Source organism: Phlebotomus papatasi, chromosome 2 (genome assembly GCF_024763615.1).
Source record: "Phlebotomus papatasi isolate M1 chromosome 2, Ppap_2.1, whole genome shotgun sequence".
Taxonomy (NCBI): Eukaryota; Metazoa; Arthropoda; class Insecta; order Diptera; family Psychodidae; genus Phlebotomus; species Phlebotomus papatasi.
The window spans coordinates 19,152,404-19,179,363 of record NC_077223.1 but is presented as its reverse complement, the minus strand read 5'-3'; the positions used below and the strand labels follow the sequence as shown (position 1 = coordinate 19,179,363).

The 26,960-nt window shown below is 32.8% G+C and overlaps 2 protein-coding genes across 6 annotated transcripts in view; one reads left to right on the top strand and one right to left on the bottom strand.

The window, feature by feature from the left end:
* Positions 1-9,472, bottom strand: part of LOC129802958 (matrix metalloproteinase-2) — a 34,066-nt gene extending 24,594 nt beyond the window's left edge. Inside the window, exons 1-3 of one of the 4 annotated variants that reach the window (XM_055849214.1) lie at positions 9,351-9,472; positions 5,371-5,893; positions 919-1,020 (exon numbers count right to left, since the gene is read on the bottom strand). In XM_055849214.1, coding sequence (XP_055705189.1) covers positions 919-1,020; positions 5,371-5,511 — 243 coding nt within the window. In that variant the 5' untranslated portion in view covers positions 5,512-5,893; positions 9,351-9,472. Of the gene's footprint in view, positions 1-918; positions 1,021-5,370; positions 6,201-9,350 lie in introns of those variants that run through there. The other 3 variants (XM_055849213.1, XM_055849216.1, XM_055849215.1) reach the window with 3 other exon arrangements.
* Positions 9,473-13,690: 4,218 nt separating this feature from the next.
* Positions 13,691-26,960, top strand: part of LOC129802954 (rho GTPase-activating protein Graf) — a 32,520-nt gene continuing 19,250 nt past the window's right edge. The window contains exons 1-6 of one of the 2 annotated variants that reach the window (XM_055849209.1): positions 13,691-14,696; positions 19,473-19,630; positions 19,712-19,885; positions 26,456-26,671; positions 26,733-26,804; positions 26,879-26,930. In XM_055849209.1, the coding sequence (XP_055705184.1) occupies positions 14,537-14,696; positions 19,473-19,630; positions 19,712-19,885; positions 26,456-26,671; positions 26,733-26,804; positions 26,879-26,930 (832 nt within the window). In that variant the 5' untranslated portion in view covers positions 13,691-14,536. Of the gene's footprint in view, positions 14,697-19,472; positions 19,631-19,711; positions 19,886-26,028; positions 26,293-26,455; positions 26,672-26,732; positions 26,805-26,878; positions 26,931-26,960 lie in introns of those variants that run through there. The other variant, XM_055849210.1, reaches the window with a different exon arrangement.

Genomic DNA, 26,960 nt, shown 5'->3' with positions numbered 1-26,960 from the left:
TTGTAAAAGGGACACGGAAATTGGTCAACTCTAGGAATGTGTCAACCAACTTGTTGATTAAACTGGTTATCTTTGGTCAAAAACGAGCTAAGCGCCAAGACCAATCAATCTATTGGCGCTTTTCCATTCTGAGTTGCCTCGTTTAGACCACCAAATCACCTCTTTTTATTCTCTGTGTACCACAAAATGGGGATTACTTCTAAAATTTAGTAGACAAATTCTTAAAATGTGGCAAAATCAAATACCAAATGTGATAAAACAATCACTTAATATGATAGCTTCAACCACTAATTGGGATGGTATTAACAAAACAAAATGAAAGGAACGGTTTTTAGTCATCCATATATTCGTGAACAGGAAGTGCCAAACACATTCTGGCAAAGTTTGGGACCGATCGGAGGACATGAGATTTTGTTAGGATTATAGTAGGTGAGATTGTTAAGAATCTCACGTAATAACATTAGTCCTGAAACTGGATATAACCGAAATGACACACAATTTGAAATTAATCACAAAATTGAATAGAATCAATAGGAATATTTTATAGAAAATATATCTAGAAAATCAATCGCTAAGAAGAATAAAATCAGTCACGTAATTTATGGAAATGAATAAATTACCTTTATTATTTAAAAACAATTACATCAATAAATCGGTAATGCGGTTTAATTGAATCCAACACAGACTCATTTTAAAATGTGTATTCTGAATCAATCGCAATCAGTACTTGTAAGGTACAGATGTTTGATTTATTTTGCTTGAACTTTGCTTTATGTCCGTATATTTATTATTTTGAGTAGAAGTCAAACGGCAAGAGATATCGACTTTCAATTTTCGACAACCCCCATGTTTTTTTTGCATTTAAATATAACGTCTCTAGCAATTCATTGAAATATCAATTTAATTTTTTTGGTTTACCTGAAGATTACGTATTGCATCTCTTAGTTGGGATTCTGTCCTCAAATTTCCCGTCTCAATATCTGATTTTGGCAGATATCCATAGTTCATCAAATAGTTTTGCTGAAATAGAAAAAAATTACAGAAGTTATTGAAAGAATGAAAATTAGCCTCAGCAAAGATAGAATGGCACTTTCTTCTGTGAAAATTTAGCACAAGATCCCTGGAAAAATCAAAAATGCAAGCTAGACATGAAAGTATGAAAAGTACTTTTCTTTGTCAGCCACTTGTTTGGAGTGCACGACATACAATGAAGAAGAAAAAAAAGAAAGAAAATCTCGTACATTGGATGTTTGAATGGCAAATACTTAAGATGGGATGCAAAGAGCTGAGTACGTGGAAAACGTGTCATGAAAAGGAGAGACTTGCAATTTTTTTTCTCTCTATATTTTTTTGTCAAGGAGAAGAAAAAAAGTGCTGATGCATTTCACTCAGCTTCTCTTGGCTAATAACATCATCTCAATTGATGGTGGTGTCCAACAAACCACAGTGTTACGGTGGTTTGATATTATGTTATTAAAAGCATTATGGCATTATTTTTCAGTTAAACTTAAAAACTATCCATTAAGCTGTGTGCATGTCGAAGGAAAATTCGCTATTTCCCTTTTTGATAGACATATGGCACGTTCTTATGGGGGAGAACAGAGTATGTATGGTGCCTCCTAGAGTTGTTTGTACTCTCTTCTTGGCTAACACATATCGATTTCGCTTTGTTGAGCATACAAATGTATAAAAAAGTATATCTGTCGAGGATGTGACTCATACATAGTCTTTCTTCCAGCATACATAGCACTGTGGTTGAGACAGAGACCACGAAATTTACTTTCCCAAATATGATATAGCATAAAAAAGTGCCGCTATTAGCATGCATGGTAAAGCCATAGAAAATACTTTATTTAAAATAAAACAATTTTGCAATTTGTGCTTACGCCGTTATAAAACCTTCCTGGATTTTATTTAGCACAAAACTCAACCACATCAAAAGACCCTCAATTAATCGAAAATAATAATAAATTATTCTTGGACGCAGGATGCAAAATATAATGTTTGTAAGAAGACATAAAAGTGATTTATGAATGCTGTGACTTGATGAAATTACATGCATTTTCAATAACCATGAGAACAATGTAATAATATTTTTCCTTTTAATGCGATCAATGAAATTTTGTATTTTTTTTCTCAATCTTCCAAATGGAATAGTCCGTTGTACGTGTCTAAAAATGCTCTAAGAACGTGATTATTTATGATATTTTTCACTTTTATAAATGATACAAAAAGACATGTTCTCGATGACTAAGGCGCGAGAACGTATTATTATTTCCGGTGTGATTTCTCTAATCTTATTGCAAAAAATAAATGTGCGTTGCACATGAATGAAATGTTTCATCAATCTAAAAATTCAATGTGGAGTGAATTTTGATAGCAAGAGGTTAAGTTAAAATTTTTGAACTAGACGACTTCACTTAGAAGGGACTAACACGGGATTGCAGTGAGTCCATACAGAAAATGAATCTGTTAACCCTTTAAGGACAAGAAGGTCTGAAACTGGGAGTCAGAAAAAATCACTTTTATTGACTTTTAAGAGCCTAACACAACTTTAGATGACTAGGAAAAATTTAATTTTTGGGTCATCGGTGACCCAATCGTCCTTAAAGGGTTAAATGACAATAACGTTATTTAAAATGTGAGGTTATGTTGCGTCTAGCTTTTAAAAGTCCCAGGATATTTTAGGTGACAAAATCTCAAAATTCTTGAGTGAAATAGGATTATGGGGTTAAAAAAATATTACAAAGGTACCAAACAAACGACGAGAATCTCTTATTCTTACTTAATTCAGGATATTAATTTGAAACGTGAGGTTATGTTGCGTCTAACCTAAAAAGTCAAGTGAAAAATACTTTAAGTGCTGTCGAGTGAATATTTTCCGGCTCAGTAATTTTAGAAATGAAAATGTACTGCTCTGACGAGTTTTGCTTTTCATGTTTTAACGTTTAAACATTGAAAATTGGTTAAATTAGACAGATTTTGTTACAGAAAAGGTTATGGAATTAATAGTAACCTAAATTTCTAGCATTGAGTAACCTCTATTTACTAGTTATTATATTTCACGAATATAAACGTTGTAAGATTAGATTTTGTTATCTTTTGAACTCAAACTAACCTCAAACATTCAAAATAACCTGGATTATATTTCAACTCGTGCTACAAAATGAACAAAAATCGTATAAATAATTACTTATAATCCGGAAATTTTGAAACTTGTTCCATTAGAAGTTTGAATATGTTACTGAAAGTTACGTAGGGTCCAATTTTGTATTTCCTTAGTTAAATTTCTCAGCTAAATAAGTTAATTATGAGCAATATGTGACTATGTTTTTTTTTTTTTTTAAATAACTTAGCTAAGTTTAACCCTGAAATTTTCTTGAATGGAATTATAAAATATTGTTATAATCATTGCCGAATTGTAATTAACCCATTCAGGAAAATGTACTAAAAATATTGGGAATAGCATGTTCATATTTTGGAATTAATTACTTACAGATTAATAGATGATATTTGTGAAAAGAAAAAAAATCATCTATTAAGGGGGTACGGAGAGCCCATGTCAAACAGACGTCTTAACGGTCATTTAATTTAAATTCTTTACATAATTCATTATAAACACCGTTTAATTGTGTAAAGATACTATCTTCGAAAACAAATTGGTAAGTGGAAGTCAAAACAGAAAAGAGAATGATGACAAATTGCAATAAATTCGATGGGATATCAAACTTTCCATGCGTCACTTCGAGTAAAAACTTTGCATGACTTTCTGCAAAGCGATAAATGAATAAGCAAAATGTATTTCTACCTCTGTCGGACTATTTTTCCAAAGGAATTGAAGGAGTAAAGTGACTAAAGATTTATTTATACCAGCAATTTAGTTATTAATTTATAATGGCTCTAATACACCTTTTAGATCGGTCAAATTTCATGAAATCAAAATCCACTTTCCTTTCTCTCTCAAATGCTTTACATAAGTATGCCTCAGCCTTTTGGTCTCAAAATTGGTATGATTGTTCAAAAGATGTAGAAGAGTACGGAAAAGTAGGACAGAATATACAAAACGTTAGAGAAAAGAGAGAAATGAATTTTGACTTTATGAAATTTTTCTTACCCAAAAGTTGTGACGGAACTATAACAAATAAATTTTCCAAAACCACTCAATTCGTGTATGATGTGTAATGCTATAGTAAGAAATGGGTTAATGAAATAAATTCCATATTACCTTCGACACACCTTTTAGATCAGGAAAATTTCATAAAGTCAAAATTCATATTCCTTTCTTTCTTAAAGGCTTTGTAGATATCCTACTCTTTCACACTCTTCTTCTTCTACTCAATATCACACCAAATTAAATTTAGTTTAATCGAATTTTGAGACCAAAAGAATGAGATAGACTTATGCAAATCTTTTGATAAAAGAAAGAAAAGTGCATTTTTACTTTATAAAATATTCCTCATCTAAAAGGTATACCGGAGCCATAAATAAGAAATTTTGCTTTACTACGATAAATGTGTAATTTTTAGGTTATTTTCTAAATAACCTATACTTTGTAACACAACATCTGTTATCTTTTTTTTTCTCATAATCTCTGTTAACTTTTAGTAAGTTTCCTGTCATTACCTACAGAATAGCCCAAAAAGTTAAGTAATTTCTCTGATAATACCAATGAATAATATTTTTCGCTTTAATGAAAAATATTACGTATGAGTATTGTAGTTTTTATTGCCAAAAGGGTTTTGCTTAAAAAAATATTAGAAGTATAAAAAATAAATAAAATCAATTATGAATTTGTGAATTTGAAAATTTGCCATTTTTGAGCTTAAATATTTACTACATATCAAATAGCTAGAGACTTGCAAAAATAATTCTAGATTCCTTAAACCTTCTACTTTACATTTATGTAGAGGCATAAGAAAAAAATAACTTTGGGTTGTCAGGAAAAATTATTTTCTTTATGGGACACCGGTATTCCAATCGTCCTTAAAGGGTTAATGTACATTTTCATTTTGACATTTTACATCGGAGTTTACAGCAAGTTCAAATTTAAGTAAACAATCTTTTAGTTGCAAGATGTTGTAAATAAATCCTGATTCTAAGGTCTCTTCAGGTTATGCTATTTTCAGCGTTTTCAACATAACCTCACTCGACTAATAACCTCATTTGTCTATTTATGAAAGTCCTTCCATCGATTTCCCGGTACTTTTGTTTGCAACAGTTCAAAATTGTCCAAATGCACGAAGTAAGATTTTGACAGTCATCGCATTTAAAATATTCATGTTGAATTGCAGACAAAGAGAAATATGCTTCAGCAGTGAAATGGATATTTTTATAACAAAAAAAGGTTTTGTACAAAAGAATCAAACTAACCACATCGTCGCTATATTCCAAGTATTTTCTGTCCACACTCAATTCAATTGAGTTCTGCAGACCGTGTGAATATTGTAGGATATTTGTGATGAGGAAAAATGCATTGAAGATGTATTTACTTTTAAAACTATCACAACACATATTGATAGAGAAAAGCACTTGAGTTTCACTGGATTAGTAAATGAATGGATTATCTGTCTTTCCTCGTATCGGGAGAAGTCAAAACAAAAATATAATTTATTATGTAATATACGTTGAACTATAAATAAATTCACTGATTTTATGCTCCAATATAAAAAAAGGCTGTATATAATTTGGAGCAAAAAAATATATTTTATAGAATTTTAGAAGCTTTTCAGTTGAAGATCCTTACGTCCAAAGTCTTACGCATGCGTTTGTTGTTCAATATCACAATTTTTAGCACAGAGAAAATTCATTACACTATATCTCTCTTAAACTCGTTTTTTTATTACAGGCACTCTCCCTCTATGTCATTTTGACCGGGAGTATAAGCAACTTTTATCTTCACAACACATGTATTAATTATATGTCCGTGGAAGCATAATCAGTGTTTGGGAGTAAATATAAATTAATAAGTGTTCGATTTGGGTTGGTGGAAGGAATATTGTGTATATATTGGCGTTAATGGTAAAGAAATCTGTGCCTTAAGAAATAATTAAATCGACGCAGGGAGTAACTATGCGTGCGCACTAAACAGCACAGACGAATATAAACTAAATGGAGCTTCCTCCAGTCACAAAGCCGAGAGAGAGAGTGTTCTTACATTGCAACCAGCTGACCGTCTAAACATATTTTTCCACCAAAAAGAGTCTCGCTACTCGGATCTCTGTTCTATGTTGGTTCACTGTATTGGAAGCCATACGAACGCGCGAGGGAAGTGACAATGGGGTCGTTGTGTATACAAACGAATACTATACTTATGAGAAATCCAACACGCCTCAAGAAATTCTCATCAACAATAAGTCATAAGAGAACTCCAAAATGAGAAAATAAAGAACAATATTGCTATAGTGAAAAACTAAATATAACATTCTGTACATATACAAGTATCTCGGTACATTAGGTGCCTTTTCTACACCCATATCTCATCATATTTCTTCGGCTTCATTCGCTTGGGTGTATTTATTACAAATGTACGAGCCCTTTTGCCTCCCCTTTCTACCCTCAGACGTCGCCTTGGCTTCCTTCGTCAATAGAAAGCCCATACAAACTTATAGTCGATGGGATTGTTTGTGGATGAAGTCGGAATCCGTATAAGTTTAGTTAAGAAATTTCATTGAAATAGGAAACGCTTCTTGTCTAGGGTACACTGCACTCTAGCGGCGGTATTATAAACTTTTATAGCGGTCAAACGCAATATTTTACAACTATCTAATTAAAAGGTTGTTCATATGAAGGATTCGAGGGATATCCTCTGAATGCAATGGATGGGATGACCCCTATAGTTGTCCATCTGTTCCGAAAACCATAACACTTACCAATAACCACTAACCATAACCAATGTTGCACGATCGTTTTATTTTGCGTGTGTTGAATCGAAAATTCAATATGGAATCACTGCTCGGGGTGCTGTGTTCCGTTCTAACTGGAGATCAGTGGAAATGGCCCAAAGAACTGCTCTCAGAGCTCTTTTCCATAAACGTAAGTTTGATTCCTTCACTGAGAAAAAACGGGGGTGCGATTAACTTTTTTTCCTCATAACTTTAACACTTTTTAGGTGTAAAAATATATCAACATTTTTTAATGTTAATTTTACACCTTATTAAGGGTAAATTTAAGGGCAATACTGCAGGGTAAAATTAACATTTCCGGAATATTATTTTAACTTTTTCGGATTTCTCTGAATGTTATATCAAACGTTTATTAAATACCATATTCTGCTAGTTACTTTCAGTTTTAAATTCAAAGTCCTTCGAATATTTTTTATTAGGGGTGAACACCTTGCGCCTCGCAGAATAAGGTCATTAAGATTAGACCCATCGATTGTTGTACCTCACCCTAAAACTGAATGGTTTAAAAAAACTTTTGTTTACTTGGCTCCCACCTTTTTCAACTCATTGCCTGATAGAATGAAGGTTTCAACTTCAACATGTAATGTGTTCTTTAAGAACTTATCTGTACTTCTCTGGAAAGAGTTTGAATCACTACGTCTACCTATTTCTATTGCGCAACAGTAAGTTCCGTGCCTCCTGATCGCACGATAAATTGGTTCCGATGTGCTCTTTACAGTTTGAACAATCTCTGTCAACTTTTTCTCTTTGGTTTCCCTTTATTAATGATTTTAGTTTTTGCTTGGCGACTTCTCCAATAGTGGGATCTCTTTGGGGCCTTCAGCCTTTTCTCTGCCCAACCGCTTTGTAAGAAGATGACGCATGCATATTCTGGATTCTAACTTGTTTACTGATTTAAATTTGTGCTGATTTCAGCTCGTACACATTTCTTGTGAGCTTCTGTAAGAGTGTCCCCGGTTCTGATTTTTCGGTGAATTTCTGGTGCGGAGCTGCTCTTGCCGCCGAATCGGCTATGCTTTTATTTATTTATATTTAGATTTTTTCATTTGGTTTTTCCTACTTTGTATTTTTTTTCCTTTTTCTGCTCTTTTCTGCAAAGAATTTTTCGCGCTCTCGCACTCTCAGTCTCGTCCTCTCCCTGACTTTTTTTTTATCTATCTCTCTTCCCATCCTTATGAATTTGAAATTTTATAATCTAAATTAGACAATTAAAACTCGTATCTCGAACTCAGTAGCAACAAAATGAGGTACCTTGTGAGCCTGTTGTTTCTTAGCCCATCTGTCTCATCTGTCCTGCCTATGACTTTCCTTCCTCTCCCTATAAGTGAGATCGTGCTCATAAAATTTTATATTGAATTTTGTTATGAATTATATTTGTACTAAATTTTCGGCTTATACGGTCTGTGAACCAAAGTTTCTGTCGTTTACTTGGGGAGACCGGTTGTGAAGTCGGTCGGCAGCCGCAATCTGAGATTTGATGATGGAATAAACATATTATTTTTATTATTACTTCACCAATTTCTTCTCGTGAAGGTCACCAGTCTGTCCGGCTCACCTACAACATATTAAAATGTATCAAAATGCATGGTTGCGTTTTCGGAATAGGTACTTCATTTTGAAACTACGAAAGTTAATATTTTATGTCTCCGGAGCTTTCCTCATTCTATCACGGTCAGTAGGTGGTTAGCAACGAATAAGCAAATCTAAAAATAAGTAAATGAGAACAGTAATGTGCTAAAAAAAACATGGTCACTTTTTCATTGGAATAGCACCATTATTCACATTCTGTGCTACCGTCCGGCATTTGGGGTACATTATAATATTGGATATCTCTAGGCGACTCTGTGTTCTCTGGAACTTAATGGTCCTTTATTAAGGATGTTAAAGTAGAGCACTAACAACAGGCCTGGGCCTATTTTTGACACCACTCCAACACACTTAATACTATAATAAAATAATAAATAATCTTTGGCTTTAGGGGCTTTAGGTGATCCATGGTATAATTCCCACGAAATCAAGTTTCAGTAGCTAAGAAACCAAAGCACTGGCTTTGTAACTCAGAAGTCCTGGCCCTGTGTTCGATAGTAAAATCAAACTTGTAGAAAGGCTAAAATATTAAAAAAAAAAAAAATAAGCATTTGAGAAACTGTAAATAAATAACTTGTAAAAAACCGCTAGCCGATATCTCGTACCGTTAGTTCTAAAGAAGTGACCGTATTATTCTACGAAAATATTGTGCCGGACATCCGGGAGACTATCTTATATGCGGATATTATATTCGTGACCTATGAGTGTCAAGATGTCTATTCTCCAAGTATGAAATCGTTCGGTTAGGGTCGATTATCTCATGTAACTACAAAAGCTGGGATTGTAAAGAATCTCAGTTGCAAGAGACATTCTTGATGTAGTCTGACGGGCTTCCTTCACAATCAACTGCAAAATTCTCACCCATGTAAACTTATCACTTCGCTTTTTCTTATAATAATGCTATATGGGTGGAAACTGCAACACATGCTTTATTCTCACTTCAACTATTTAGATTTAGATGAGAAAAAATTAGCGATGAATAACACCACCAATAAGAAACTGGTTCAGTCCAATAGGATAATGGGTTTTTTCTCTGACTTGTTGGAATATTTAAATTAGATTTTTTGGTCTTGCTCAGTATGAATTTCAGGTGTCCAGCAATATGTTTTTTGGTGAGGTAGTCGTTTTTTACACAAATGTCCTTGTACCTGAAAATGTCCTCTAGAGAGAGTCCAATTTAGTGGATATTCCAAAGGGCAAGTAAAGAGTATAAATTCCGCGCTCAAAGTGACCAAAATTGTGTTTTGCATTTAAATGTAACACATACATTGCAACGTAAGGGCCTATATAGGTGTAATTGTGATTCTTTATCGAGAAGTCTTTATTTTTCTTTTCTTCATTTTGTGCGATTCGAAACCAAAAGGGCTTTGAACTGCAAACTTCTGGTATATAGTTGACTCCTCCGCGATGAACTTAAAAGGAGAACAGGAAATAACATTTAAAAGAATAATTCTTACTAAAGACATCGTCAAAATTGTACAAAATTTTTTTTTCTTTATTTTACTCGCGTGACAAAAATCAATAAAAATGTGAATGAAACCGACTGTGGTTTTTCATACAAGTCCACTCAAAAAATCAATAAGCATTCTTCCACAGAAACCCCTTGACAATACAATTTTCATGAAATTCTTTGAGTACAAATTTATAGGCAGAATTGAGGGGAATGCCTCACCGGTGAGGAAATATTGATTAATCATGACTTTCTTTTCTCCCACTTCGACACAGAGATGAATGTCTCCGGACTCTCCGGATGATTGTGGTTTTCTTTTGTACAGTATGAGTTTACTTTGAAATTTACTAATTTTAGCTTACTGTTATTAGGGAACCCCCAATAGTTCTGTGTGACACATTAATTTGAATATCTTAAAATTGTGAATCACCTGCATAACTCAAATTTTGTGGAAAAAACTTAAGAACATTTCAAGTTAGTATTTAGATGAGAAAGGTGAACAAGTTTCTTGCTAAAAACAGTGAGTCTAGTGGAAGTTTTGTAGTGTTGACGCAGTAAAAGTAAATTGTAATAAATATGCTTACTAAATTATTTAAAAGATACTACCTATGTATATTAGTGAAGAAATCTCGATCTTGTAAACAGAAGTAACTTGCGGCATTATTTCTTTCGCTTCTCTTTCTGTTTACATATTTCGCGAACATTGCTGAACAAGCGACATCTATGTAAAACACAGAAAAGTTTTAAGTTGATTGCATAAAGCGCCATACTTCGACCAACACCATAACTACTCATCATCTACTTTATCTACTTCGTTGCCCAGTAACTAACGACTCTCAGAAATGTTTAATCTTAAACTCTCAACTTTGGTAGAGAATTTCTCCACATTTAGCAATTTTATAAATTGTAAAAGTACAACATTTTTTATTTGCTTCTATTGCATCAGATTACGGAATAGGGTCGGAGGAACGTCTGTTCGACAGAGAACCCCTATTGACACTTTTGTCAAAATGTTGAAAATTATTTAATGTATCTAGTAAAATATAAGTAATATAACGTTTTTTCTGTAATATACCTTTTACTAGAAACAGAAATGTGCAAATTTCATATCCCAAATGGTACAGAGTAGGGTGTCAATAGGTGCTGGCTGACACGAGTTCTTAAAGTGTCAATAGACGTTCCTTTCACCCTAACTAAATTTATTACATTTTATGTTTTGTTCATTTTAAATTAATGAGTTACTGTCTAATCATGGTTTACTGCTCAAACTCCACAGAGAGCGGTACAAATATAATCCTTCGATTATTATATACTTATTCGTTAAGGGATCATATTTTGGTAGAATTTTGAACATCTGAAGTTTCGAGTTTTTTGACACCACACTGTTTGTCCGTCTATCCGTCCAGTCGTGACCACGCCTAGAGGTCAAACAGTTGGAGATAGGGACTTGGGATCTTCGAGGACTCCTTACATACAAAACTATCTTTGACTTATCAATTTATCTTTGATTTATCAAGAGTCACATTCTTTTAAGAATGTCACAATAAATGACCCAACAGTGCGTAAATAGTCGACATTCACTTAACTTTTTACGGACTGAAAATCAACAATAAAAATTAAACTGGGAAACATAATCAATGATAAGTCTTACATCTAACATTGGAAAGTCCAACAGAGTCTGTATTCGGTGTATTTTGTGCTTCTATGAACGATAGGGCCAAAAATAGCCCAAAATTTAAGTAATTTTTCTGACAATACCAATGAATAATATTTTTCGCTTTAATGAAAAATATTACGTATGAGTATTTTAGTTTTTATTTCCAAAAGGGTTTTGCTTGGGAAGTTAAAAAATTGGAAGTATAAAAAATAAATAAAATCAATTATGAATTTGAAAATTTAAAAATTCGCCATTTTTGAGCTTAAATATTTACTAAATAGCAAATAGCTAGCTTCAACCTTCTACTTTACAATTATGTACAGACATTAGAAAAAAATAACTTTGGGTAGTCAGAAAAAATTATTTTCTTTATGGGACACCGGTGTTCCAATCGTCCTTAAAGGGTTAATCTAATAAGAGATATAGATTTATCGATACTATCGATTTGATAGTGTCGAAAAGTTATCATTCCACCCCAGATATTAAAAAGCATCTAAGTCACGAGTTTGAGCATTTCAGGAAGCATGGAATGGTTTGCCATACTTTTATATGAAAATATTTTTCACGCAGTAAATTTGAAAGATATTTCTTATAAACAGACAGCACAAAAGATGCGACAAAAAATTGACGCCGAAAAAATCGCATATATTACGGCGTTTCTGTAACTTATGAGATTTTTAACTGGACTCTCTTAACTATTCTTTAACTCTAACTATTTTTTAAGGTGCGACCTCAATTGTGCATAAAATCTTAATGCGTTTCACAATAATTGTTGCTATTGAACGTTCAAGTAGGGTAGAGTAAGCCCTTTTCGCCATCTTAAAGTTTGATACCCTTGTAATTCTTCCAATTTTTGTCGAAATAAAATGAAATTTTTTGTACAAATGCTTTGAAGCCTTGTCTCTCTATTGAACCAGGAGATTTTCCGGGAATTTTTGGGCATCGAGTTGAAAAAATATATTTCCTGCAGCAATGCATGTTTCAGTACTTTTCGCCACTTTGTGAACACTTTTTCGCCATTGTATAAGCACTTTTTCGCCACTTTCAACCACAGAGATGGTTGCATTAGAGTAAATACTGATAGGGGTTTTCTTTTCATTTTGCTTCATATACATTAAAGCGGATGGATCAACGAAAAAAGTAGGGCCGTGCTCTACAACTTCACTGGTTTCACTATGATGTTCATTATTTTTGAACCACAACGGTTCCGGGTACCTGCCGCCCAGCCGTTGAGTATGTGAAGATTAGGGCTTTGACAGACCTGAGGATTAGCCGAGAGACGGCTTATGCCCTAGACACACTTACGACTTAAGCCGAGAGACGACTTAGTGGAAAATGATGGAAATGTAGTTTGACTATTATTTCTAATATAATTACGCTAAGCCGTCTCTCGGCTAATCCTCATGTCTGTCAAGGCCCTTAGTGTAATTATACTCGACATAATGGTTAAACTTCATTTCCATCATTTTCCACTAAGTCGTCTCTCGGCTTAAGTCGTAAGTGTGTCTGGGGCATTACAGGCAGTGACACCATTATCGAGAGGACTACCACTAGTGCTTCGGCTGTAAATCTCCATTTCAAAGAGATTTCGCGTTTCTGGGTGTCCCGAAGAGTAAAGTAAAACGCTTAAATATTAAGCTGTCTGTCTCAACTGTCATAATCGAGTTAGAGATGATCTTTCCGCCAAAGACCAGGCCGACGCTCTTACTAATTTACCCATGAGATCTCCGCGATATGATTTACTATATAGATTCATGTAATGAGCTCAAGGTGTAGCATAGAGCGGTACCGATTCCCTTTAAGGGAAGTCTTTCAGGCTTCGCACGTACTCTGGCTCAAACACTTCATTCCCATATTTCTTTAATGAGTCTGATCTGACTTACCCTATTAATAATTTCTATGGAAAAACATTATATTAATTGAACTAATAATCCTATTTCCCATGGAATTATTCTAGCTCAATGCCTAGATCCGAGAAATCCCGAAGCATTTCGATTTATAGTAAAGTTACCAAAGACCAGAGGTAGACATGTCCGCAGTTTAGCTGAATCTATGCCGACACAATCTACTGACTTTCTTTAATGGGCAGGGATTGTCAGCGATTCAAATGTATGGGAGATTTTGATAAACAGTGACGTATTTGCTCGAAAGTGGTGCCTAAAATTGAGTGGAAATCGTGATTTTAGGCCGTTTTTCCGCCCAAATCTTTGCGTCAGCTTGTGAAGTGGAGTTCAATGTTTACGAAGGAGCACGTGATATAGGGAAATAGCGCAAAATTTGTGCCTTTTTCGTGAATATTTATCCACTAAGTTGGGAGACGAGAGTGAGAGAGAGTCGTAAGTGAACTGCGCATCTTACATAAATGTACATATATTATGTTGGAAAAATTTCACTTGCTGTTTTTGTGCACAATTTCTCGACATTTTGCTGCAATCTGCTGAAAAAGTGCCACAACTCAAGAGACACTGCCAAGTGGTTTAGTGAGATTTTCCATGTGAAAAAAGGTGATATTGAATTTTTCTAATATGAATCAGCAGATAATCACTTGTTGAATGTAGTGCTTCAATGGTGTTTAAAATGACGTCCCAATAGCTACATAAACACCAACACACCTACACTGCTTTTTTTTTTCTTCTCTCTGAAAATTTTTCTCCATGAACACAATCACCAAGTGAGAATTATTTGAAAAAAAAAGAGAACTCTGGAAACAGAGTCAAGACCCATTCTGTGAGGACAAGTTCCAGTTCATTGGCAAACGGATAGAAATTCCCACCTGGAAGTGCCTCTGAAAGTGACTTTGGCGCGAGATTGAAGAGGAAAATTTTGGCAAATACAGTGAAGGAAAAGGTGTGTTTGTGACCAAATAAATACAAAACAATACCTCCTCATCAAACCACCAACACATTTGTGCTGCTAGTGAAATCCAAAGAGGCCAAAAAAATGGTGGTTGGACTGCAAGCGCTAGAATTCGCGGACTGTTTGTTGGATAGCCCTGAATTTCGGGAAAATCTCAGTAGACATGAAAAAGAGCTGGATAAAACCAGTCAGCAGATTAAGCGGATTATAAAGGAAATTAAGGATCTGTTAACTGCTGCAAGAAGTAAGTCAATGTCTTCATCTAATGTCTCCAATGCCTCTCTAATATTTTCTCCAATTACCAACCAATGACTAAGGGCTAAAACACATTGACCGTGAAGTTCTTTCCGTCATACAAAGGTCTCTTTTAATTTTTGGTAATTTTTAGCAAGTGTTTAACACACATACTGAGATTCATATTGGCCTTGTGACTTAAAAAATAACTTAGATCATGCAGCTTTTGAAGGAACAATAGAAGATTTTTGTATTTAGATATTGGGAAATACCCCTACACTGTCTGGAAAAGTGGGAAAAGTACAAATACCTTCTGAGGAATAAGTTATTTTCAGATCTACGTTTATTTTTCCGGCTTGAGGGGTTCGAAAGATCAAAATCTCTGTCACTAAAACTTAAGAAACAAAATAATATTATCAATTCGCTACTCCAAAAACTTCAAATTGGAACTTTCACTTATCACCACATTTCTTTCTAGTCTACTACAATAGTAAGGTAGTTTAATTGTATGCCGCGTGGCGCTCATATCCTTCCACGATCCTTATGCTTATACCTTCACAATATTAAATACAGTGGACTGTCGCTTATCCGTAAGAGCGGGACCAAAATGTCGCACGGATTTTGAGATTGATAACATCAAATTGTTTGAAATCCAACGATCCAGGTTTTATCCATTTGACTTAATTTTAATTCGGCTCTTTTAAGTTCGGGCTACTTTTTAATTCGGGCAGCAGTTATATTTGAAAAAAGTTTGTTGCCATTTTTCAAGTTTGATTATGGTTATCAAATAAAGCAAATATGCTCAAATTTGCCATGGTTTGTCTTAGTCATGATGTGATTTTACATTATTAAGGAGTTTTCACTAAATGTACCATAAACATGAGTATGTAAACTTAGTATGAGTATGCAGATGAACAAAAAAAATCGTTACATTTCAAACAGTTTGTCGCCTGAATTTCTCTCTAATTCGGGTGACATTTCGGTCCCAAATGCCCGAATTTGAGAGAGTGTACTGTATGTAGACGAAATATTTGGAGAAATTTTAATATAGGATTATATGCATTAATGGCGTAAGTGTCCAGATTCATTAAAGGAATATGGGAAAAATATGCAGTGTTCGAAGCCAAACTTTATGCAAATCCTGGAAGTTTTACCTTGTTTCGGACGTTTTGGGTCCCATTAAACTATCAGACCGCCAAAAACCGTGAAATCCGTGATAAGATGGATTAGTTTTAAATAGATCTCAGCTCCTGTTTAGTGTTTTACAATTTGACAAACTTTTTCTCACATGTGACAAAATTCAAAATTCATACTTACTCGCTTGCTTATTGCTACTTCTACATCTTTTTTTTTCATTTTTGTTGTAGATAGTTAGAAAGTAGGGTAAGATGAGATAATTCGGAATCATGTCTATTTTGGAATTTTTGGATTTTTTGACAGTTCCAGATTTTCACTTGTAATAAATACTAAGAATAATTCATGAGCCTGATACTTAATTTGTAATTTTGCAATTATCGGTAACGTATAATAATTTTAAACTGCGTTATCATACGCAAAAATAAATTTATTGAAACCATACTGAAATTGGTGGTAAAGGGAAAAGAATAGGTTTTGTATGTTTTAATATTTTTAATAGATAGTTATGTTCCAACATGTCTCACAGCAGTAATTTCTAAAAAAAAAAAACAAAAATAATGTTCTTTTTAGCATAAAATCAGATTTATCAACAATTTTTCTAACTATAAAGTTGAGTTTATTGAATTCTTCCATTATGATTTTTTGGTTAATTAAAATAATCAAGGAAAATGATATAAGGAAAACTGTCATAAATTGGGTATGCGTCTTAGCTAACAGTTTTCTGGGGTGTCTGTCTTGACGGCCAATGTGTCTTATCTCTAATATCTCGTATTTTTAAAGGAAATTTAATGGTAAATTTGTGAAATTTCATACAATGTATAAATAAGTATTGTAACGAGAAAAGCCATAGGTCTGTTGTTTAAAGGCCTCTACACATTGGGAGCGATTTTCGTCAAAAAATGTTCTTTGGAAGGAAATTGTCTGCACTTCCTAAAGTTGGAAACGTAAAAATTTTATAAAAAATACCATTTTTGACGAAAATTGCTCTAGAAATGGTAGAGACTTTAAGGGGGAACATTTACCAGGACGTCCAAAATAAACCATTTTTTTTTGTATGAATTTTTTGTGACTGCTAAGGAATCGATCAATATGACATCTTCAAGGTTATTATATATGTATTGAGGAATACAAAAATATTTTTTATTCGATTTTGTTTTGATAACAAAATGACGACTCGGCAATACGCGGACTTAGGATAATTTTGCTTTTAAAAAGCTTCGCAGGTAACAATAAAACTCGAGTATTTTTTTATCCGATTGGCTTTAAATTTTAAAAGTAGTAGCTTACACTGATCTTTTTAAGACGTATACAGTGACTTATGAAAATTTCATATCGATCATCGATCGATTCATTAACAAAGTCATAAAAAAATCACACAGAAAAACGTTAATTTTGGACGGTCTGATAGATGTTACCCCTTAATTAAAAGAATTTATCTACATTAATAATTATCGCTGATCTATGATAAATATCTATGAACTTGAATTTATCCTGTCTAGATAACTACCTTTAAATCGTATTAGAATTTTATTTAAACAATTGGAATAAAACCCTATAAGAACTCATTTTCTTGTTAGAATTTGATTGACGGTTTTCTAAAGAGGTTTGGGCCTACTTACGTAATTTTACTTTATCTGACTTGGATAATACTGGAGATAATTTTTGGTTAATATGACTTACTTAGGGCACTCAATGGGTCAAGTGGTAGAGCACTCGCTCTATGATGCAAGTGTCCCGGGTTCGAATCCCCTTTAGGTCACCAGGAATTTTTCTGGCGTTAAAAGTGTTCGAAGTTCGATTTGCATTCAGTGAGCTTTACTGCACTTGATTCCACGGACATGGGACTGACAACTAACAACCTCATCCCGTACAAGAAAAAATAATAATGCATGTCTAGAAATCCTCTTGTGGGAAGGCCTAGTTCCTCTACGGAACGTTGTGCCACCATTATTATTATTATTAATATGACTTACAGTGCTCGATCTTCCTCTAAATCTTTTAGTTAAATTACAATTGAGTAAGAATTTCGCAGTAAATCACCCGAGGAATTCATCTAAATAGGAAAATCGATTATTAATGCGCTTTTTTCTTTAAATTAAACATAGATCTATCCGCTATTTTGAACTGTTGTTGATAAGATATATGAAGCTTTAAAGCTTTATTTGTGATATTTTTAAAAGACTCAAAGACATTTATCAGGTTCATCCAGCTTAATAAATCGGCAAGACTTTAGATAACTCAACCCAACTTTCTATTGGTAGTGTCCTAAAGGTTAAATATTCGTACCTTAACTGCAGAAACCTGCGTACTACTATTTATGTTTTTATGCTGTGATATGTTGAGAATACAGTTTATCCAAGACACAAACTTAATCTTTTTATGTATTTTATAATCGAGACTATTTTTATATTATTCTTTCAATTTTCACGTAAGATTTTAAAATGTATGTTGGACAAAGTATGACTGATGAATGTTGGACATGCTTAGAAATTATAAATTTGTTTGAGTAAAATGATAACGGACTTTGCTGCTACTGAGTATGTGTCTTGGATAATAATTCTGCTGAATTGTGGAGTTTTTTTTTGTTTTGCAAATCCGTCTTCATTAAAAATTATTTTGTTATGTGAACTTGTAAGCGAGAAGCAAATGTTGACATAAATTCATTCTTTCAAGTTTTATCTTGAATATGTATCTAAAATTCTTCCTGTCCAGCATGTCATTTGTATTTCAAACAATTAATAATGTTTTCGCGTGAAATTCCTCAAAATTTTTGCTATCTACTTCGCTATCTTTGTTGCAGTAAATCAAACCTTGAATTTTGAATCTCTGTCGCTAGTGGCATCTTTGCATGTGTTTATCTCTATGCTGACTGCCCTATCATTAGCGCTTAGCTTAATGAGAATCTTTTTGATGAGAATCAGTTTGTCTATTTTTGTTTCTCTGTTTTTTTTTTTTTTTTGGTTTTCTTTTCCATAATTTTGTTTTGATTCTCGTTTCCACACTTTATTTATTGCTTCTCTTTCTATGTGTAGATTTTTTTTTGACTTTGTCCACATTAACCCAATTTTAATGCGAAAAGCAAAAATGGATGGAAAAAAACGTGATCTTTACAATTGCATATTCAACAAAATGATTTCAAAGAATGTGCTTGGAATATAAAATTTAAAATATTTATTAAATTTATAGCTTTTCACGGTGGTGTTTTACTGTGAATTCCAAGTGATCTTTCTGACATTTGAAGCTATTTGCGCTAAGGTTGTTTAGTGCAATTTCAAATGAATGCAGTCTCAATGTGAACCGTTGAACATTCTTCTAGCTTTAATTTTAAAGTTATTTTATATTCTTAAATTTTTTCTTTTGCAAACAATAAAACAATAAAAATTGAAATAATTCTCAGAGGTACATAAATATATTAAAAAAAAAGAAGAGAATGAATGTGTATTTGAAGAGAAAGTGGCACAGATTATTCATTGAAATAGAATAAAATGTCAGTAAATACATATATATATTTGAATGGTAGTGAGAGGAAGACAATGAACAAGAAAAAAATATATATAAATTACTGTCTGCTTGATAATTATTTAATGATTCACCACATTAAAATGTATCTGTGTATACATCATTTTAAAATTTCTGCTGCCTTTTGTAGATTTATCACGAGCACAGCGTGCACTGTCCAAGAGTCTTGGTGAATTCAATTTTGAATTTATTGGATCAAATCAGACGGAAGATGAGCAGACGATCGTTGCGAGCTTGGAACAATTTAGCCAGCTGATTAATACAATTGAAGAAGAGCGTGGACGGATGGTAAGTTTTTTCTGCATTGGTAGTCAAGGCACTTGTTAATTGACTAACAAAATATTTTCTGGGTAACACACCCATTTGCAGTTGGAACAGACACAAGATAACATCGTTAGTGCATTGGAGTACTTTAGGAAGGAACATATTGGAGGTGTAAAGGAGAGAAAGAAGCTATTCGGCAAGAAGACGGCCAAATTTTGTCAAGCACAAGAGAGATTTCTCAGTATGTCAACAAAAAAATCCGACCTTATAATTCAAGAGGTAATTGCTTTTACAAATTTGTTCCCTTTTCCTGAGATTTCTCTTATATCACAGCTATTGGTTACTCAAAAGAAGAAATTTTTGTCTTCTTTTGTGTAATTGAGAATTTGATTGTAAAGTAGGACTAATCTTTTATAAAGATATAAAATTTAGATAAATAGGGTAGGGTAAGTGTGCCAAATTCCGGCCAGCTTGCAATTCCGGCCACCTTTTTCGTTCTTAAAATTTCCATGAATTTTTAGTTTTTACATAATCTAGAGATTATACAATGCAAAAGAGTAACAAAAAATCTAACTTCGACAAACGATATGACGTGAAAAAGACATTGGAAGAATTCCCGAAGGGCAAGGAACTATGAGAATGAAGGTGGCCGAAATAGGGCACCAAAGCTATGTCTACATTTTTATTCATTTTAAAATGTATTAAGAACGATTTTAAAATAAATAAAGACAATATACTGTCTACAAGTTTCTAAGCAACACTCCTAAAGTAGAAGGAATAAAAAAAAATCAATTTCTATTAAAGATATTACATTTCAAACTTGAGACTTTGGCGTTTGCATGCAACTATGCCGAAATTTGGCACACTTACCCTAACAACTTTTTTTATGTTAAAATTAACACATCAAAATTTTCTTTATAAGTTAATAAAATTTCAAGTTCTGTGTATAGACCAAAAACGACCACTTAATATCTTAAAATGAAGGTTTTAATGACCATTTAGTAGAAATGGGTATAGGAGAAAGTGGTCTGCCTTTGAATGCGGCAGCCTTTGCATAATTAAATTTTTCTCTTATTTTCCAAAGCAAAAATTCTATTTTATAAACTAGAGTTATTACCGTTATTACTATTAACTACTTTCTATTATCTTCGATTAATAATAAAATAGAATTTTGGCTGGTATGCACAGTAACAGCTGAATTATTAGGCTTATTTATTAATTAATCAGAAAACCTATGCACAAACACAGAAAATGACGTTCCGAAAGCTCTGTTAATAAATCAGTTGGTTTCCCTTATCCACCGCCCGAGGACAGGACTAACACTGAGAAAAACTTGAGAGGTTTTTCAATTTAAAGAATTTTGAACATTTTGAAGCATTCAAGAGATTTTTTTTTCGGTTTATTTTGGGTCTTTTTACTGTGAGATGTTGAAAATCTTAGTAATGATGTATGAACATTTATTTTCTTTGTGGATTTCGCATAAAAAGTGTTACTAATTTGTAGAAGAAAATGTGTATTCGTTTTTTGTAACACATGACTCCTCTGGAATTTTCTACACTAATATTTGATAAAAAAAAGTAATGAATAGTCAGAATAAACGCAGAATTTGAAAATATTTATAAATTAATTCAAAGAATTGTTAAATCTTTGGTAGATAAAAATGAGTACTTAATGCTCCAAAACAAAAATAGATTTGAAAATTTTTAAAAATTTACAGTAAATATAATATATAAGAAGAAATCTGACCATTTTTTCTCAAATAAAGTCTATGTGTTCACTATATTTTTAAAACAAGACTGTTAAAATTAAAACCTCTTTGGAATATGTAAAATTAATGGCCATTGCCTCCTTGTCCTCACAGTCCCAGGTCATTTTCACTTGATTATAAAAAAAATGAAAATTTTTAAAGCTTCTCATATAGTCTTAAGAAAGGATCGTTGGACCCAAAAGGCAGGAAATAAACTGAAATCTAATCTAATCTAATCATGAAAAATGTTGTATTTAATTTTAAAGTGATCACCTGTAAAACTGTATAAGACAACATATATCGTAATTTACTTCGTGAAATATATCAATTCTTAATGTTTTTTTTTACTTAATTTGTCGATAATAAGTCTAACAAGCTCCTCTCGAGGAGCATGTTTATAAATCAAAAATTTTATTAGTTAATAAAATGTTAAGCACTGTGCATATAGGAACATTTATTAATTTGAAATTAAGCTTTCAACGGCCATTTTAATAAGTAACTTATTTATAAATAAGTAAGCTCGTTACTGTGCATAGTTTTTCTTATTTATTAACGAATTAATAAATCAACTGATTACTGTGCATACCCCCCTTTGTTTGTACAATTTCTGATTAAGTATTCTTTTTTTAACTTTGTCTTGTCTCATTTTAAATATTGATTAAGTTAGGTATAAATTAGACCCATTTTTGTAGTAATTTTGGATATTTACTAACCTTAATTCTATATTTTGCTAACTAAATTTAAATTCCTACGCTTATTTTTTTGCCTAAAATATAAAGAAGTCAGTTAATTATTGTAGCATAGGATTTTATTTATTTATTATTGAATTCATAAATCTAGTATTATTCATTGTAAAATGAGCATCGTAACATATGTCGCGCTTAGTTCATTAGGTCGTTGACTATCAAAAATAATAGTATATCTCAATTTCTAGGTTTACAACAAAAGCATGTATTTTCTAAAGTCATACATGCTTTATTTAACTCTTAATTGCGATACGTTTTATGATTTGTCTGATATTACTATAATTGTTAATGAACTTGCAATTTTACGATGATGTAAATTAGTAGAAATTAATTTTTTTCCAAAATGTAACTTTTCAATTAAATTAAAATTTATAGAAATGTGGTAGATTAACCACTTTTCTGTATTGTGATTTCTTTTCAGCCATGTTGGCTAAACTAAGTGTATTTTTTAATAAGTTACAATAATATTAAATACTATTAACAAAACTCGCAATATTAATCAGAGGGGAAAACCGAGGAAGATTAGCCAGCAAATGAAAATTTTCATTGCGATAAGTGATTTGTAAAAAAAGGTTCGATTCACATTGACAATATATAGTTTAATTAATAAGGAGATAATGGCTTAGGGGGAAGTGGGGCTACTTTGAACTGTGGGACTACATACGCAATGTAATTCAATTCTAATTGTGGATTTAAATAAGATAATTGGAATACTGAGATAAAGGGGGTGCGATTAACTTTTTTTCCTTGTAACTTTAACACTTTTTATGTGTAAAAATATATCAACATTTTTAATGTTAATTTTACACCTTTTTAGGGTAAAATTAAAATGAAAAAGGGTAACTTTAACCCCTAATACGCATAAAAAGCATAATATTTACACCGATTTCGGATCAATAATGCAGGGTAAAATTAACATTTCCGGAATGTTATTTTAACTTTTTCGGATTTCTCTGTCAGTGAGGGCTCTGCTTCCTTTAAAAACATACGAAAAAATAGTATATCAATGTAGCACCACAATTCAAGATAGCTCCACCTGCACCAACTCTAAATAAATATTTCTTTGAAGGAAAACTATAACATCCCACTTGAGGTTTATTTAAAATCAGTTGTAATCGCATTCCTTATTAATATGTTTAATTTTTTGTCCGCAAAAAAAATTAAGCAAACAGGTTGAAAAATAGGCCTTCCAAAGTGGTTAAATTTTGCTCTTCGAAAATTCGATATCGAAATGGTTTTCGAACATAGTTGCCCAAGGACGAAATATTCACCTTGACTAACTCTAAAACATATACAAAAATGAAAGAAATCGTAGAAGCGGTTTTCGAAATAAGCCAAAAAACATGATTTTGGAGGAGAGGTGGAGGGTTCTTCCTAGACTGTCCTAGGTAATGTTGTCTTGGAGGGTCGTCGAAGACCGGAAGTCGATATCCCTTACCGTGTAGCATCTATATAGGTATAATTGCTTTCCCTTTGAGTTCGAGCAGTAAAAGATAAGATATCGAAATTATGGATTTTCTTCTTAAAATAATTCAAAAAATCTCTCAATAATAATTATTAAATTATTGGAAGGGAGTTAGAAGTACTCTCAGTATACGAAGAAATCTCATCTTTAAGCAACAGATATCAGACAAGAATCACTATACATCCTAATCATGTATTCAAGCGGCTATGCAATGATCCAAGTTGCAGAACACTCAAAAGAGTCTTTATCTCTGGGAGACAGTTTTTCCTGCTACGTAAAGGCTAATCGATTTAGTTCATAAGAATTAGGGGAATTAGGCTATGGGGCCATGCTCTTTATATTGTTAGTGTCGAATAGAAAATTTTGTTAAATTTACTGATTGTCATATATTGAAATTATAAACATTTAATAAATAAATGCATCTAGAATTAAAATATAAGTTTAAATATTAATCCCTCCGTTCCGAAATAAGTTGTATGTTTGGGGAAAAACTAGGGATTAAGAAATGGTTTTAGAGAATGTTTTTATTATTTGCAAATATCTTATATATGAACTATCCTCCATGTTCAGGGATAATATGGGGATCCTATCACGATGTGTTGAATTTGTCCATTTTTCGCGTTATTTTCAAAGAGCTCCGGTAGATAGTTAATTACTAATAATTGACTGCGATTAGCATTATAGGTTAGAATTTGTTCTAAATTTTTAGTATGCACGAGTAGAACTCAACAGTTATTACCGATATGACATTTTTATTGCTCAAATTTTGCAGAATAAACAATAGGAAGAACAATCTTTTTTATGTGTTCGTTTATCTGGGTGCTAAATGGTTAGGTACTTGAGACCTTCGGCGGACCCCCATAAGTTGACCCCGGGACCATTAGTCCCTCATTTTCCCCCCATCCCTCCCCTTCCCCTCCAAAACCATGTTCTTTTAGGGATTGGTCGAGAACGTGTCGTACGATTTTTTCAGGGGAAGGGGAGGGGCAGGGGAAAAAGGGGAAAAAGTAAGGACATATTAATGGTCCCAGGGGTAACTTACGTGGGGGTCCCTCGAGGTCCCAAGTCTCTATCTCACACCATATTGCATTTCATTTAGATTTCAAATTAAATGTCAAAAATAAGACATTTTTAAGACATTCGTTCCTCAATTTACCATGAAGACTGGACCCCAATTTTAGTTCTGAACATTAACAAAAGTTCTTTAAAAGAGATAATTGTGGTGCACAAAACCTTTACCAGCAAACTTTCCCATAATACAATTTTTTCCCAAACGTATGACTTATTTCGGAACAAGAATTTTTCCCAAACGTACGAATTATTTCGGAACGGAGGGAATACGTTTCTTACTAATCCTGTCAATGTTTGATGAAAATTCAGTATTTTCAAAGTTTTTTAGTAGTGGCGGATAGTGGTTACAAAGATGGCCGGAAAGTGGGCAAAAACAGAGGACAATGCTAACGTTTTGCATTGTATAGAAAATATTATTTTTAAACAATTTAAAGTTAGTGTATGACTACATAGAATATCAATAGGTATTATTCTCGAGTATTTTTGTGCAATCTTTAAGCTTCGTTAAATTCGTACGGAGATTTTGTAACAATGAGAAAGTTACGATATCAGATGACAAATTTATTATGTGGCAAATTTGGGAAAACTATCCGAAAATGCGATTCATGTCCTTGTAAATGCCATTCAATGCTCACTGACCTTTAATATTGTACTGCTCCTGAATTCAACCACGAAACCACGAATTCCCTAAGTTAATGATTAAATGAAGTCCAGTTTGTCCAAAAAGGCGGTAAGGGTTAATTAATTAGGTCACTCAGTAGCTATAATTTTTTTGTGGTATTATCTCATTTCACTTTGCTCCAGGATTTCAAACCGTTCATTTATGAGTTATTCATTGATAAATTAAGCCTATTCTTTCTGATCAAATTTAATTCTTTTGCTGTCCAAATTGGTATTTTATTGCTAAAAAAGTCTGTGCCAAATTAATTTAGTAACACCTTAGACATAGTTTTTTTTTTTGCAAATGTGGTAAATTTTATGATGTCTAGCTTTTGAGAACATTATCTGGGCAGTTAACATAGGCATCACAACTACCTTTAACATTTTTAAATATTTATTTGACGCTCAATATAGGTAGAAAAGAGAGAATATGTGTAGGTTTCCACCTGATTGTTGTCTCTTCGCGCAATTCTCTCTGCCCAAAAAGAAATAAATAAATAAAAGATTGAATTGTGATTCATATGGGCTATTTGACTAAGCAATAAAATGTGTGTTTTTTTTCTGTTGATTTTTTGAAAATCTCAGCTCTTTGACTGGGTAAAAGCCATGAACCAAAAATCGATTTTGGCGATACATCTTCAGTCTCTGGGTGGATGGTTAAAAGAAAAAGGGGGAGGAAAAAGAGGCGGAAAGAGAGTGGACACTATTGCGCATGCTTTCGCCATATTAGGAATATTTGTGGCGTAGGAGTTCATCATGTGCAAGATCTATCTGAATTAAAACACTTTCAAATTGGTGTAAAACAATAAAAAAAAGAGACTTCAACACTATATCAAATTATTTGGTTGATTTGTGTACTTAAAGATAAAATATTTTTGAAAGTGGATATTTTGTGTGGTGTACTTTGGAATTATCAATATATTTTTTATTGTATGCAGTGATAATGGATAAATTTTATCAATTTCCAAGAAGTCGATATCAAATATTCGTTTAAGAGGCAAGTCACTTGTACCTCTACCAAACACTTTCCACCGTGATATCTTGAAGACTTTTTGGCTATTTTTAGAGTTGTTTTAATTAACTAGAGATAGTGGGATTTTTTTTCCGTGTTTTATTAACTTTACATTATGTAATGAATGTTTATATGTGATTGTTTTTAGGCGGACGCGACTCTTGGAATGCTCGAAAGGGAATATCTTGGAGAAAGTCTCAGCTATGTATTGCGAATTCAGGAAGTTCAGGAACGTATTAAATTTGAATTTGTTGAGACAATTTTAAGATTTATGTCCGGTTGGCTCGTTTTCTATCATCTGGGTCATGAGATATCTGAAGAATACAAGACATATATAAGTGATCTTCAACTTAAAATACAAAAGGTACTTTTCTTCAACAACTTTTCTTCTTAAATTTCCCCTAAAGACATTTTTCCTTTTGCAGACGAGAGAAAATTTTGACGAAACTCGAACTAAAGCTGAAGAATTGAAAGGCAAATACAAAGAAAGTAAAATGGTATGAAAATTGTCCCTTTCATCTTTGACACCCTTTTCTGCATCAATTGTTAATGCCCTTACTCAATATTTCAGAAACCTGAATCAGAGTACACCAAACAGGGGTATCTGTTCCTCCTGGAAAAGAGTAAGTCATTTGGTATAACTTTGAAAATAA